The sequence below is a fragment of the Vidua macroura genome, chromosome 6 (genome assembly GCF_024509145.1).
Source record: "Vidua macroura isolate BioBank_ID:100142 chromosome 6, ASM2450914v1, whole genome shotgun sequence".
NCBI lineage: Eukaryota > Metazoa > Chordata > Aves > Passeriformes > Viduidae > Vidua > Vidua macroura.
The window spans coordinates 43,833,734-43,849,131 of NC_071576.1; the positions used below are offsets into that span (position 1 = coordinate 43,833,734).

Sequence of the window (15,398 nt, forward strand, 5' to 3'; positions counted from 1 at the left end):
AATACACAGCTATTTTAAACACATAGTAAAGTGAACCATGTCACTTGGCCAGGCTGCCCAATTGCAGGAGTGTGGGACAGGAATCTCTCTCTGCACCCATCCCACACGCAGCCTTGCCACCCCCCAGGATGCATCAGCCCCACAAGCCCAAGGGGAGCAAGGACAAAGTGCCTCCTTCTGGAGATGTCCGTAACTTCAGCTCACCCGCAGCAACCGGGATGGCTCATATAGAGAGATATCAGCATTCCTCTTTCTCCCTGCTTTAAAACATATTTCTTTACATAAGGAAAGCTGCTATCTCTGTTCTGAGCACTGAGCCAATAAAGCTATCACAAAAGGGATCTGTTGCCAGAGTCCAGAAAGGGTTAAGGCAGCAGTTGGAGAGGTTTGGGGTGACGTGTGCTTCTGGAGCCTGAGAAGTCTCTTGAAGGTAGTTCCCCTCTGGTGAGGATGGGAGCGTGCTGAGGTCTGAAATCCGAGATCCCTCGCAGCCTGGAGCTGGTGAGGTCCCGGTAAAAGCTGTTTGCCTGCTTTCCCTTCCCGAGCAGTCACATCGCTGCACTGGTGTGGGCAGCATGGAGCGAGCACCCTGGACACTTGTAGGACTCACTCTTCTCCAGCTCCTGCTCATCTCCTGCCTGCCAAGAGGTACTGTAAGAGAGCGTGTGTGTTCCCGGCATGGTCGAATGAGCCCCTTCCCTTCAGTGTGGTCAGAGGGGTTTGATCTCATGCGCTGTCATGGGAAGCAGAGATCTGCAGGGACAGCAATAACAGAAAGAAGGGGCTCTGCTTTATGTCCTTTTTTTCTTGTCAGCATGGAGTGTGTGTGTGTGTGTGTGTGTGTGTGTGTGTGTGTGTTTTATCCAGGAATGATTTTCAGGCAAATTTAATAGCCTTAAAGAGAAACAACTGGCTGAATTTGTTTGCCAATGACCATTAAGAAAAATGTATGCAATCACTTTGCTTATTACTCCCTTTATTTTCTCAAAACTCAGTGCTACGGAAATGATGATAAAAAGAGGAATTTAAGTCTCTGAATTGTAAAGCGTAATTTGTTTAGTTTGGCAAGACAGAGATTTTCCTCTCCAGCCCCAACACCAAGAATGAAGGCAAGGGAGAAAAAAGTGAAGGAAAAAAGAAAACAAAGTCCACACATTGTTTCCAATCTGGGATTTAGCTCTTCCAATATTATTCTCTCGAAGGGGAAGCCTTGTTAAAGCAGTATGATATTTTTAAACTCAAGCCCCATCCCAGTTTCTGCTGAACCAGCAAGTATTATCTTGATAAGGTTGAGCAAAGAGCTTTTACTGTTGAGTGCAAATTTGCTGTAGTTATGGCCACGAACCTGGGCTGTTTACACCTGGAGGTGTCCAGACCTGCTTGCAGCAGCCAGCTGTCAGCATCGTGGGCTGCTTTCTTGGGAGCTGCAGCCCTAAGGACTGGGAGGTGAGGTGCCCTCAAGTCACCCACCCTTGAAGCTGCTGCATATTTCAGCACTGCTGATTCCTCTTACCAGGGGAGCTGTCAGATCTGCAGGCACTCAGATCTCAGTGACTGTAACGAACTGGTGTCAAGGATGGTGCTTCAGAGGCCCCCTCAGCAGGGGTTGCAGCAGAAAGTCTGCCTCTGCAGTGCCCGCCCCTGTCAAACCCTCACAACACAGGGAACAGGTGACGACCAGGGTCATCTGCCCACCAGGCTGGCCACCAGCATCTGTAGCCATCCTGGGAGGCTGGCCTCCTGCCAAAGCTCCCCCTGGGTCACAAGCACAGAGAGCTTCTCCCCACCTCCGTGCCACATGCACTGACTTGTCCCTGCAGTGGCCTGTCCCTCAGACACACGTCACCTTGCACACTGGCCAGACAAGGTGGCTCCATGGCATGTGCCATGTGCTGGAGTGGCACAGAAGTAGCCCTGCCAGTGGCAGAGCATCCCTGGGCATAGGCTGTGGCTGTCAGGCCGCTGGGTGGGCATAAACCCCTCCTGCTGCAGGGGCAGCATGTCTCTCTCGTGGCAAGAATCTGGTCTGCAGAGTAATCTAGTGCTAAGTCCCCAAGGCAGCAGTGACAAGGGGAGGCAGGAGGAAGGACAACAATGGCCAGTGGGACACAAGGGCTGTGTGGCTGTGGGCTTTGGAGGGAGGGTGCTGGTTCCCCCAACACCCACTCCTCACACACCAGGAGCACTGTGAGAAGAGCCTGCAGGACACATGGACATCAGCTGTCCCCCTTGCCCCCTGCCCTTCCTTGCCAGGCCTCCCCTGCCCTGCTGCTGGTGGTGGAGCAGCTGCTGGCACTTGCTTGGCACACAGCTGGCAGCATGAGGGGGCCAGGAGCCCCCTCCAGCCACAGCAGGAGGGGCTCTTAGAGACTGGGGAGCGACTCAGAAGTGGAGTGGCCTTAACATGTCAGGGCAGGTTGGAAAATAGCGTTTTGTCTCCTCCCCACAGATGTATCCAATTTTTATCCATATTTATCACACCCAGTTGCACTGGGCCTGCCTCGAGAGCTGGGGGCAGGAGTCAGGGCGGTCTGGGAATTTACTTTTTGGAATAAACTTGGAGTGCAAGTGACTCATGTTTCCTTAAAAATATATGTGTGTTTTTGTGTGTTTCTGCCTATCTAAACCCTTCCCAACCTCTCTTTCCCTCCCCCTCCAGCCTCTGTCTAGAGAAGTGAAGGCCAGATGCACTCAGACACATCCAGATGCATTCAATCTTAGCAAATGGGTTACTTCAGTACACATGTTTAGGTTTCTAGCATGGACAAAGGGAAAGAGACTTGCTTTTTATTTTGGAAAAAAAGCTGGGGTTACTCACTTTTGACCCTGAGGTCTCTTCAAGTAGCTCCCAGGAGTCCCTGCAAGCCTGCCAATACCCAGGATTTTTCTCTCCACCAGCCCTGAAGGATGCCTGACCATCACAGGACGATGCAGTTGTCAGCAGCAGGACCTCCCTTGGGCATGTGGATGCCCCTCTCCCTCCTGCAAGAATAGGGACATGGTGAGGGGCAAACTGGAAGGAAGGCCACAGAGCAGGGAGGCAAGCCATCAGCAGGGACAGAGGCCTGGCAGACTGAGAGCATCTTCAGTCCTTGTTTAGGGCTGGACTACACACTCCATGGGAGCTGTAAGGACTAAAATTTGAGGAGGTTGCTGAAGTCTGTCTGGACTGTTTCTATCCGGGCAACATTAACTGCAAGTTAAGTTGTCAACATGTTGCAGGTCTCACACCATTACAAGAGGCAAGTCCTCAAGACAGGTCCAGTGCCACTCCTCTACGTTTAGGACACGAGCACATTCTCATGTTATTTGGTCATGAATTTCAATACTGCAGCTGCTTCTTCTCCGCAGATTTCCAAACATTCTCCCCTATTGCAGAAGTCTAACATCATCAATGCTGTCACTTACTCAAAAGTTCTACATTCATTACCTGTTCCTGTTCCTTGTCTTGCACAGAGAAGACAAATTCTCTTCCTGATCATACTAGTATAATTTTTCTGCCCAGAATAAGATCCTCTGTCCCAGAGAGAACTGAAGCCTGAAACGTGGCAACCTCTGAAGAGCCTTAACCTGGCTATTTCTTCCTGCCACAGCTTTTCTCAAATGAAGACACAAGGCCACAGTGCCAATAATAAGATCACAAATGCCAGGTCAATAAATACTGAGAAGAAGCTAAAGGAGAAGGGTATTTAAAAAAGACAGTCGAATTAGTGTGCATTTATTAAGCGGGCAGATTCCACTTAGTATTTTAGATTTCCTTCTGTGTTCTTCCACTGGCTTTGATTCTTTTTTAAAATAGAGATCCTTTCTTTTTGACTCTCCCCACTTGCCACTGTGTGAAAGCACACACTACAGGCAGAAAAGGATGCTAATTGACTCTGTAGAAGCAGCAGTCTAATTATTCAGCAAATGTCTATGACCATAAATTAAGCACACTGAGTAAAACTAAAACAGGGATGTATTTTAGCTCCTCTTTTAATTAGCCCAGCTGCTGAAAAGAGTAAAAGGTACATAATTTCTAAAGAGAAGCAAGTGGTTTTAGAGACAGCATTATCCCTTTCATCCTCTTAACACATCAAAGAGACAAATAGACATAATTTGCACGGTAGTTTATCGGAGGCAAAAAGGTTAACAATAAAGACCTGCACTTTCCTTTATTATTAAGGGTTTGGGGTACATCATTTTCCAAGCACCCCAGTAAAAGTCTCTTAAAGGGAACATCCCTCTTCCCTTCCAAGGTGTCTTCCTCTTGGCCTTACTGAAATCAAATGGAGAATTTTACTATTCATCACAATGGAGCATTTCCTGTTGTCAATGTCCACACACGTGATCACTGTATCACACTTGATACACCAGCTTGCATATCTGTACAATGGCAGTAGAGCCAAGTAAGAAAGGAGCAGAAAAATGAGACAGACCTAAAGAAAGTGTAAGCTGCTACTAGGTTTCATCTCTGTTGAAGCTGTCTTTTCTTTAATGAGAAGTTAAAGAATCCTTTCAGAATTATTACATGGCCAAACATTCCCTACTAACAGCCTTAAGAAATTGCTCCTTCAAATCCAACTGCTTGTTTCTTCAAGACAGTAGTTGTTGTTGAGCAGCATGTTGAAAAATAAAGATGAAATCAAATATAAAGGGGCATGTTCTCATCTGTGGAACACAAACTGGTTAAATAATCACTTTGAAAAAGTCATCCTCTATGGACTCAAATTCTAGAGATGTATCTATCTGTTTGTATCTGGTCTTACTTACACTGCACTGTTACTGCACATGGCACTTTTCAAAGCAATTTGAAATATTTCTTTGAGCTTAAGTAGTGTTTGCCAATGCACTGATGGATAAACTGAGGCATGGAAGGGAAACTTTCACAGGATAACAGAATGGACTTGTAGCATTGGAAGTTCCCTCCAAGGACAAATATGGCAAAGTGTTTTTTTGCTCAGTTGTCTGATCCCTCCACCTAGCAGCTACTGTCAGCACAAATACAGGGATGGGAATGGGAAGTCAGGGAGAGGAGGGAGAAAAATGTCCCATCTCAGCAGCAGCACAGGCTTGCATCAGCTTAAAGTGACTGTATTCTAAAAAAAATTCTCATTCTTCCAAAGAAGTGGAAGACACAAGAGATAATTAGTATAATTGGGCTTGCTTCAATTCACCTTAGTTCTTAGCTACACAGATTTCCCAGCTTTCAGATCTTTGGAGCAGAAATCCCTTTCCATCTAGTGAGGTATATATGATATACAAATCTTTACTATCAAAAGATTAGTCAGCCGAACCTGACATTTCACCATGATGAGCAGCCTGACCCACCCCTGAGGCAACAATATGCTTGTGAAACTGTTCCTGAATCACCAAAGCTTTAAGCCTGATCTCAGTCCTGGGGATGAGGGGAGGCAGCACCATCACTGAGGGGAATTGTTGTTGGACTGACACTGCCAACAAGGAGAACATTGTCTGGGAGCATCGCCTCCAACTGGTGTCTTACAAAATCCATCACTGACAGCCTCTAAGATCTGACATGCTGTAGGACTAGGTCTTGCTAGGTGCAGATGTAAGTGGCATGCATGAATGTGCTGCCATCTGAACCTGAAAATGTTGATCTCCCACCTCACAGCCCTAGACCTAAAGCATCAGGTGAAGTGTTGTGTTGGCTGTGCCAGGCTCCCGAGCCAAGCAGGTCTTCCTTTCAGCACATGCCCTGGATGTTTGTGTGCTTTCCCAACACAGGCATTTCTTGCTTGGTTTACATGGTCTTGAGCTGCTTCCATGTGAGCTGTTTATGCCTGGATTTAATGGGCTTTTCTTCCATCATTAAAATCTCATAAATCAATCCACTGTTTATTTGCCTGTCCAGAGTCTTGTTTGTTCTTTGCAGTTAAATATTTTGCATGGGTTGTCAAGCAGCTTCTTCCGGCTTGTCCCAAAATCAGAGACACAGTCACTGCCTGCAAGCCAGACTGCCTGCTTTGGAAGATTATCAAAGTAAAGCTCACAAAACACCCCACAATTATCTCTGCCACAGCTGGCCGAGGCCTTGCTTTCAGCATTTTACTCAGTCAATAAATCTTCCCCCACTTTTCTCTGCCTCATTCTCTTCTGTTTTGGGGTAATAATGGCCAAGTGTGCGTGTGGGAGCTGCCAGTGGTTGCCCATCCCCAAACACACAAGGGGGAGCAGGGTTATGCCTCTGCCTCCCTAGAGCACAGGCTGAGCTCAGCCACACAAACAAACAAACATTGCTTACACACATAAGTGACTCTCTGCATATCCCTCTTAAGCATCTGAGGCAAAGGTTTTACTTGCCTTTTTTTCAGTAGCCCAGAGATAAAACAAAAAGGTTCCTGCTATTATTAAAGGGATGCATAAACTCTTCAATCATATTTCTTTAAAGAATAGCTTCTATGGAGCCTCAAAATAATAGATTCCATGATTTCTGTGAAGAAAATTCTAGAAGGGCTACTTAAAAAAATCTCCAATCCACATATTTCCTTGTCAAGGCTATATAAATTGCCCAAACTGCAGAAACTGAGAACCTGAAAGGGAATTAAATTGTCAGTAAGTCAAAAGACAGTTTATTTTCATTGTCTAAGCTGAGACAAAAGAAGAGAGCAAACAGCATTTCTAGGTGGCAGCAAGTATATTTCTACAATTTTTTAAGGGCCAAGATCAGCTGCTTCCTTCTTAACACTAAGTATTACCTCAAGGTCAACTTATTCTACAAATACACACATTTGATCCACCAAGAATAAATGTGGCCTCTGCTTTTTGGCTCTGCTGTGTACACAAGCTCAACAGATGAAAATAAATATGCATATGCACATATTCACACTCTCTACTTACATACAAATACATGTGTAATATTTTAGGGAAGAACAGAATAATTTAGGCTGAAAGGGACCTCTGGATGTCACATGGTCCAGCCCATCTCTTGGTGTTAACTTGAAAGTTGTGTTGCTCACAGCCTTATCTTGCCAGGATTTGAGTTCCTGCAAGGATGGTGACATTCCCTTGTCACCCCAATGTAGGTTTGTCTGTGAATATTTGGATCATTTTACAGACAAAAAAATCTCTTGAATAATATATCCACTTTATTAATAGGCTTTAGCAAGCTTGAGATAAATTAGATTTCTATCTTGAGTTAGACAAAATGAGAATCCAAAGGATGCTTTACAAAAGCTCTGAGTGTTGGGTAGTTATTTATTAGTCAGACTTTAAAGAATACTGCTTCAGGAAGGAGTGAAACTCCCACCCCATACACCAGAGACACAGCTATTGTCTGCCTTGTATGGTGAGATGTATCAAACTGAGTGTCAGTTCTACGGAGATAATTAGGTGTGTGTAATTAATTTTCTCTGGAATCTGAATCAGATACAATTCATAGAATAAAAGGCTTAATTAAAAAGGAATAATAGCCATAGGTTAAGAAACTCCAGCCTGGCCAGGATGATTGACTGTCATTCTGGAAATTAGAAGGCATGAGTTTAATTCCTGACTCTACTATTGTTTTTCCCTGGGACCTTGAGCAAAGTCACTTCACCTCCCTTGTGCTTCATTTTCCCATCTGGAAAGAGAACTTGTAAAGCATGTCAAGATCTACAGGCAAAAAACGTTCAACTGTATAACTGCTGAACACTGAGATTATTTCAATGCAAGATTCCACTAGTGCAATAAAAAAATACAGAATCTTATTGGATGGAAGGAACAGCTTGTTTGTTTGGTTTTTTTTTTTTTTTTTTTGAATGATTATAGGGGCAGAGAAGGGGGATGGAAAGGTTTCAGCACAAACAGCAGCCTCATTCCTAAACTTAGAGCAGCAGTGTACTCTCCCTGGTCAGTACACCAGGCACAAGGGAAAGGCTCAGTTCTGAGGAGCACAAAGGGCTGCATTTCATTTCCCAGCCAAAGGAAAAAAAAAAGAAAAAAAAAAAAGAAAAAAAAAAGAAAACAGAAGAAACAGATGAAACAGTTTGGTGGTCCTTTTTTTTTATGGAGTCAGTAAAAATCATTAGGGGAGAAGATAAGCTTCCAGCAACCAGGCTTCATGAGGTCATGGAGAGTCAAGTGAGACAGAGCAGCAAGGCTCAGTGGTAAGGAGCTCCAGCTGGCACAGTAATTAGGTGATCAGTGATAATGAAACAAAAAACAGTTGGGTGAGAAGGGAGACAGGTACAGCAAGGATGGGAGTGTTTCACCTTAGAGATATATGGCTTGTTTCATGACAAGGCAACCCTGTTACTCAGAGTTAATACACAAGGAAAAAGGTTGTTACCTAACCACAATTAAAAAAAAAAAAAAGAAAGAAGAGGATGATAGAAGGGGGGGGGGGAAGAGCTAGTCTCATTAAGTTTCCTTCATGTCTCATCTTTCTAGTCTGCTCTCTCTTTTACTATCAAAACCCATGAAAGCAGTCATCAGGGCTGTCAGCTGCTTAGAAGGCATGCTGACAGCTCTGTTCACTCCTTGGATCTCTCTTTGTAGAATTTAGACAGCACACTGGTGGGGAAAGACAGAATCTGCACTTATTGTGGCAGTCCTGAGTCACAGTCTGAGGTTGTTTCTTAAAAGGGACTTCCAGCACAACTTAGATATCATATGAGGTTATGCTAAATAATAGAAAGATGTTACCATATTAGAAATGCCAGGCAAAACAAACCTTTAAAAATAACAAAAAATCTTGTTTCCTTTGGCAGTGAAGTCAAATGTAACAACGTGTGCTTCTGGGTGAAAATAGGGAGTGAAACCAGCTAAAATCCAACTTTAAAAGTGGCCTTTCCCGGTGGGCCCCCTAGTTTTCAAGAAAAGCAAATTCACAAGCAGAAATACAACCAAAACATGCTATCACAGTTTAAATAATCTATACTATAGATGATGCTTTAAATCAGTCCTGCAATCTGAAGAAACTTTCTCATGTGATATCATCCTCTGTGGTTTTTTAAAGCTATTTTTTCTCACAACAGAAGTGGGAAGGCCTTGCAGAAAAAGCAAATGTATTCCTTCCCTCTGGTCTGTTTGCTTCTTCTGGCTGGCACTGTGTGCTCCTTAGACACGCAAACCACGCTGGCATTTCAGGTGCATGTTGCCACGTAGTTTGGGTGTTTCCAGGCTGAAGACTGGCCAGCCTCATGCCATTCATGATCTAACAAACCACTGGATAATAGATCCTGCCAGTCCTCATCAGATAATGGATTATTTCCGTGTGTCCTCCTCTCCATTCTCTGCAGAGTACACCGTGATCAATGAAAACTGCCCAGGAGCTGAGTGGAATATCATGTGTCGGGAATGCTGTGAATACGACCAAATCGAGTGCATCTGCCCAGGACAGAAAGAAAGAGTGGGCTACACCATTCCCTGCTGCAGGAATGAGGACAACGAGTGTGACTCCTGTTTAATCCACCCAGGTATGTTTGTGGCTATGCTGTGTTCACACGAAATCTTTGGCCAAGGCACCATGGCAGATGCTGGGCAGGGCAGTAGTGAATAAGCACACCTCACTGAGGCATGGGATTGTCCTGCATTTCCTCAGGAACTTCATCTGCCACTCAGCAAGACACTTGGCAAGGTTCCTCCAAAACAGGTAGCATTTCTGGCCAAAAAACCCAACACTTTCTACTAGCAGTGTTGTCAGGATGTCTTGGGCAGGCTTGGAAGCTGCCAAAGGGTGACACTATAGCTGGCTTCACACCAGGAGTGTTTTGGTGGTACTCTTGGTTGATTTGCATCCCCAAAGCAAAAAAGGAGAGATAACTTGAAGTCCCACAAGCAAGGAGGAAAAAGAAAAGCCAAAGGTGATAGGAGGAGAGAGCAGGAGGAGCTAGGACCAGTTTAGAAGTTGTCAGAATAATTTAGGCTGGGCCCAAGTGAGATCAGCAAACACATTCAGACTCCTGAGAGAGGCATTTACAGTTGGAGCAATGAGATTTAGAGGTTCAGGCAAGTCAGACCAGGAGTTTGGTTCCAAATGTCAGAGTCTGAGCTGCCTAGGGCGGGGAGGTTGGGTATGGTTCCCAGCGGGAAAGCTGTCAGCACCTCCGCAGTCATTAACGTCATTGGCATTTTCTGTGGAAAAGATAGAGAGGCTGCTCCTCTTCCTGCAGGACAACCCACCTTGGCTTTCATCTAACACAATGGCTCTCTTTTTAGGCTGCACCATCTTTGAGAACTGCAAATCCTGTCGCAATGGCTCCTGGGGAGGGACGCTTGACGACTTCTACATCAAGGGAATCTACTGTGCAGAGTGCAGAGCTGGCTGGTATGGAGGGAACTGCATGAGTAAGTGTCCTGCACAGGCAGGGAGGAATGTCAGGGACAGGGAGTGGTGGGACAGAGCCAGGGCCATGCTGTGCCTTTCCAGCTATTCCTGTACAGTGACTCTTGCAAAGGGCACAAGCAGGAGAAGGCAAACACAACCAGGCAGTAAGCAGATCTACAATTAGGAAAAAAGCTTCTCTTCCAGTGCTTGTCTGAGAGGAGTTGGATTGGGCCTCATGTCACGGTGGGTTAGAACCCTACTAAATGTCTGTTTGGGTTTGGTTTATTTTAAAACTTTAACTAGCGTGACTCCAGAAATATTCTGTAATCTGCATTTCTTGGATGCATGTCATCATAGCCCCTGAGCATAAGCATAAATATTTACGAGGGCAACAGCTTTATCAAAAAGCTTACGCTCTGTCCTCCTTCAAGCCCTGCCAGCCCCAAGGATATCCCAGTGTTTCCTTCCACTGCCACACATCTTCAACACATTTCTAGGTGCCTCTAGAAAACACTGTCTTGCACCTTCTGTCACAATGAGTGTCACAACATAATCTATCACAACAATGAGTGTTTCAGGCCCTGGTAGCAATATATAAAACTTTTGTTCCTGATCATGTACAAAAGCTGTTGCTTTTTAGTTTTGCTAAATTGTTAATCCCAATTCTGTCTTTCAATAATGAATTCCATTAGCTAACTGTATAGTGTTTAAGACTGGCATTTCTTTCACCAATTTCCCACCAGTGAAGATGAAGCTCTCTTTCAATTTTTATTGACCACCTCTTTGTTCATATTTCACTGGAAGGGATAAAAGCAGAGTCTGCTTACCCTACTCTGTTCTGTCCAATGTGTTAAATACCTTAGGCTTGTGTCCTCTTAGTCATTAAAGCAACAATTTAACTTGCTTTCACAACACTGCCCATGACCGTTCAGGAGGTGAAAGCATATAAAATAAAATAATTGCTTCAAATAGCACAATATCGGGAATCAACATGTTTCAGCAACAGAGCTAACTCAACCTTGAGGCTTTGGAAGTTGATTAACTGAGTCCCTTGCTGTTTATGGTGTGATTTCTGAGAACACTTTAAAGTCACATTTTCTCTAGGTGCATGCTCGAGCTTCTCTGGAATTTTCTTTAAAAGCAGAGCCAAGAAAGAGTCATTAACTCATCTAATTTTTCCTCCATCTGCCTGAATACATTGGTTGCCTACAGTATATTTCAGTTTATTCTTCCAACTTGTATTGAAGCAAATACACCTTCACACAGAGGTCTACTTGGACATTTTTGCAGTACTGAAATTTTGGACAGCTTTGTCTTATAACGTTTTTCTTACTACTTGCTCTTTTAAGGGAAGAAGTGTGACACTGAGGCTGTATTCTCTTTCATGTGTTTCTGTGGTGCTTGAGAGGTGGGGTAGGAAGGTTAGACAGTGCTGTTGTCTCTTCCACTCTTAAGGTGGGGACACAGGATAGTTGTGACCCCAGCACATCCTGAGCTCCCCTTTTGTGGCTACCTCAATTTTGGCCTGCTCAGGCATGCAGAGAACTGCATGTCTGGAAAGCAGCCCATAACCATGATGGGTGCTGGACTGCGCCTCACAGCGATGCGGCTTTGGGTCTGGAGTGTGGCCAGCAAGTAGCCTTGGAATGCCAGCAGGCACTGGCTGCTGGAGCCGTGGATGTGCTAACACACCACAGCTGGGATAGCACAGGAGGAGCCATCTCTCTTTGCTACCTGCATACGGCATCACAGCTGAAACTTTGCAGCCAGGCCTAGGTGCCCCGCCAGCGGCAGAGGGTCAAGAAATCCCAAAATTACAAAGAAGCGCCAGCACGGTAATAGCGGGATGTAATCTGCGTACTTCGTCCGACACGGCCAATGCCAGCGCTGCCGGGGCACGGCCCGGCCTCTCGGGCGGCGCGGGCGGGCGGCAGCTCCCGGCGGGAGCGCCGGGCTCTGTCTCCCTCTCGCGGGGCCGGAGGGCGCTGCCGCCGTGCTGCGGCTCCCGGTGCCGGGCCGGCCGGGAGGGCGAGCGCCGCTCCGGCCGCATCCCTGTGCTGCCGGGCCGTGTTGAGGCAGGCACTGCAGCCCCCGGCCCGGCGGGCACTGCAGCCCCCGGCCGCCCGCGGGCACCGCCGGCACCGGCGCCGCACGGGCGGTAGGAGGTGGCCAGGGGCCCCGCAGGAGGCCGCGCCGTGAGGCCCCGGTCATCTCGGGGGATGGGCGCCAGGAGGGGAGTGCGGGGGATGCAGAGGATCTGCGGGCAGGATCAGTGCCTGTTAATAGTGTATCGTGTGGCACGGTCTGGGTACCTCCGGGAGAACAATGAGGCCTAGCCCCCGGCAGCGCTTCAGGGGCTGAGTGCATTCGCCAGCGCAGGGTGAGCCCCCGGGAGAGATTCGTGGGAACTGCCAGCAAAACCAGTGATGATGGAGGGCCATGGCAAGGAATAAGTACAACGGGATGGCCCACGGGTCTGTCAGGTTTATAGTATCTGCTGCATGGCTGGAAGCATGGGTATGGCTGAAAACCCATCAAAAGATACCAGATCATTTGGTAAAAAGATAAATTATATAGAGTAGGCCAAAGGAATGCTATTAGGAAATAAGCACACTGACTAGATTTAATTGGGTGCTAGAATATTTCGTAATGGGACTTCTCTTGGAAGTCATCATGACCTAAAAGGCACACCAGGCTCTAAAACCAGAAGAAAACCAGCCGTACAGAACCCTTTCCTCTGTATCCTGCACTCCAACAGCTTTTGCCAGGCCCAAGTTGTAATGTCACTTCAAGGCACATGCTCCATCAAAGCAGGGTAAAAAGTGGTGTTTTCTAACATCTGTTCTCAGCTCTGCTGTCCAAATGTGGACCCTGTGCCAGACAAGAGTACTTGTAGTTTTTGAAACTTTCTGAGCATTGCTGTTTCACATAATACTGGTGACCAACAACCAACAGAAAGCAACAAGGTGTGATAAGTGACAGCTGCCTTCCCATATCAGCCTGTTTCTGTATAGCAGAAACCTTTCTACTATTTTTCTTGTCTGTTCAATCATCTTGACCTTTGAAGGAGCATCACATCTAAGATGCAGCACTCAAACAGAAGATAATGTGTTCTTACCAGAGGTCATCTCAGGACCTCTCCCTCCATAGACCCATGGGTCTCTGTGGGCTACAACTCAGAGGTCTCCTGAATTTTTTTTATTCTCTGTTAGTAACAAGCCTTGGAGGAAATCTTATTGTGGCCCTGAAAGCTGCCTTTTTTCAGGAACAGGAACGGAACAAGGATGTTGATACTCTGCCAAAGTGGTTTATTTTTTTGTAAATGAGGCAGAATTTGCCAGCATTTGTGTTTATGATGTAAATTATTTTTGAGAGCTTTCCAGGTCTCCCTCAGATTTAGAATAGGAAGAGAAAAGTCTCTATTTGATCAACCTATGATTGAACTGTTGGTCTGGGGCATCAGCCTAACTTCTAGAAGCGCTGGAGATTAAAGAGCACAGATTTGATGTGATTGCAAAGGTGCTTCATGCAGAGAAGGGTGGGAGCAAACCTGAGAACATTCTTTTGGAGAGGGTCACTGAATGGCTCCTCTTTAGTTCCTGGACCACCTGCTTTGCTGGCCAAACCTACTTCCTCGGTGCCAGTGTTCAGAGAGTTCAGGCTGTACCACAGCAAACAGAGAAATGTGTTTAGTATGCCGTGCATACAAATATTTCTTTGCACCGGTTCTTTGGCTTTCCTTTGTTAAAGGCATCGAAAACTCAAAAGCCCTTCAGGACGAAAGGGAAACTTTCTTTGAGGTGGTCCAAGCCCCCTGTCAAACCCTCTGAAGATTTCTAACAGCTTTGTCTCAGGTTGTTTTTGAGGCAGGAGCCAATGGCAGCACAAGGGCCTGTTTCTTGCTGTGGGAAGGAGCATTATCATTTTCACCACAGCAGATCCTGCTGTACTCGTTGAATCCTAATGTGGTTGCTGGGCACACTCATTAATCCTCGCCTTTTACAGAGGGAACTGAGCGAGCCACAGAAGAGGATGAAACACTTTTGAGGAACTCTTCTGAGCAGGATTTCTGTTTCCTTGGGTCCTGCTTAATTAAGGGTAACCGAGGGTAAATGAACAAAGGGTATTTCATTTGAGCAACACTTTCTTAAGAAGAAAGAGGAGGAATTGACCTGCAGTCTTCATGTTTCCCCATAGACCAGATGCAGCAAGATTGATTTCCAGACACTATGATCAATGGGAACCACAGATGCTCAGTACTTCACCAAATCAGGTCACTGTCACCCTTTTTCCCTCGGGAAGGAAGGGCCCGGAGGCGAGTGTTAAAACCCTCTGTTTCAGTAGGAAACATTCATCTTGGGTTACTGCTTAAAAGCTTAGAGTTTCTCTAGGGAAACAGACGGAAGCAGCAGAGCTTTCTGTCGGACTGAAGAGGTAAAAAGAAGTTAGAGAATTGCTGTGGAGGTCTTTTGAGGGTCATTCAGCTTTTTGCTTATCCTCATCTGTGGTGTGTAGACTCTCCTGATTAGGTGACGCTGTTAGACTGAATTGCAGTTTTTGGCTTACAGATACAGCCTCATAGTCCAGCAAAGCAACAGAAGGCTTACCAGAGGATGTAGCCATGTGCAAGACTCCACTCAGAAAGATGTAGTCAGGAAAACAGGAACTGAAACATTAGCTCTGTCTGGTACATAGTCATTTAACTGTGCATTTTGCTAGGATGTGCATGTGCCGATCACAGTAAGCTTTGCAAAAATCACTGAACAACTTTGCATCTTCCACGGAGGAAAATATAATTATTTTATAGCTGGGGAAAAGGGAGAGGTTACTGAGAGAACTCTCTGGGCTAAAAATGTTCAGCATCCAAGATGAGGAATTAGGACAACTATCCCTGGACAGATGCCTAGGGACAGCTGCAGGATAGTCATGAAAAGATATTGCTCCCCTGATGTGACCTTGTCCGCTGTTTGTTCAGCTCATTGTCCTCTGATGATTTTCTTAGATAGGGCACAAATGACTGGAGCACTTCATCTTATCCTGGTGCAGAAGTACATTCCACAGTATGGTGAAAAACTGAGAGCAGCACAGGCAGAGTGGAACAAGACTAGAGGAAGGATAAGAATGACCCTGAAAGAAGGGATAAGGGCTG

The 15,398-nt window shown here is 45.9% G+C and overlaps 1 protein-coding gene across 2 annotated transcripts in view; it reads left to right on the top strand.

Moving 5' to 3' along the window:
- Positions 1–575: 575 nt before the first annotated feature.
- Positions 576–15,398, top strand: part of PAMR1 (peptidase domain containing associated with muscle regeneration 1) — a 55,902-nt gene continuing 41,079 nt past the window's right edge. For both annotated transcript variants that reach the window (XM_053981456.1, XM_053981457.1), the window contains exons 1-3: positions 576–648; positions 9,222–9,398; positions 10,141–10,269. In XM_053981456.1, the coding sequence (XP_053837431.1) occupies positions 576–648; positions 9,222–9,398; positions 10,141–10,269 (379 nt within the window). The remainder of the gene's footprint in view (positions 649–9,221; positions 9,399–10,140; positions 10,270–15,398) is intronic.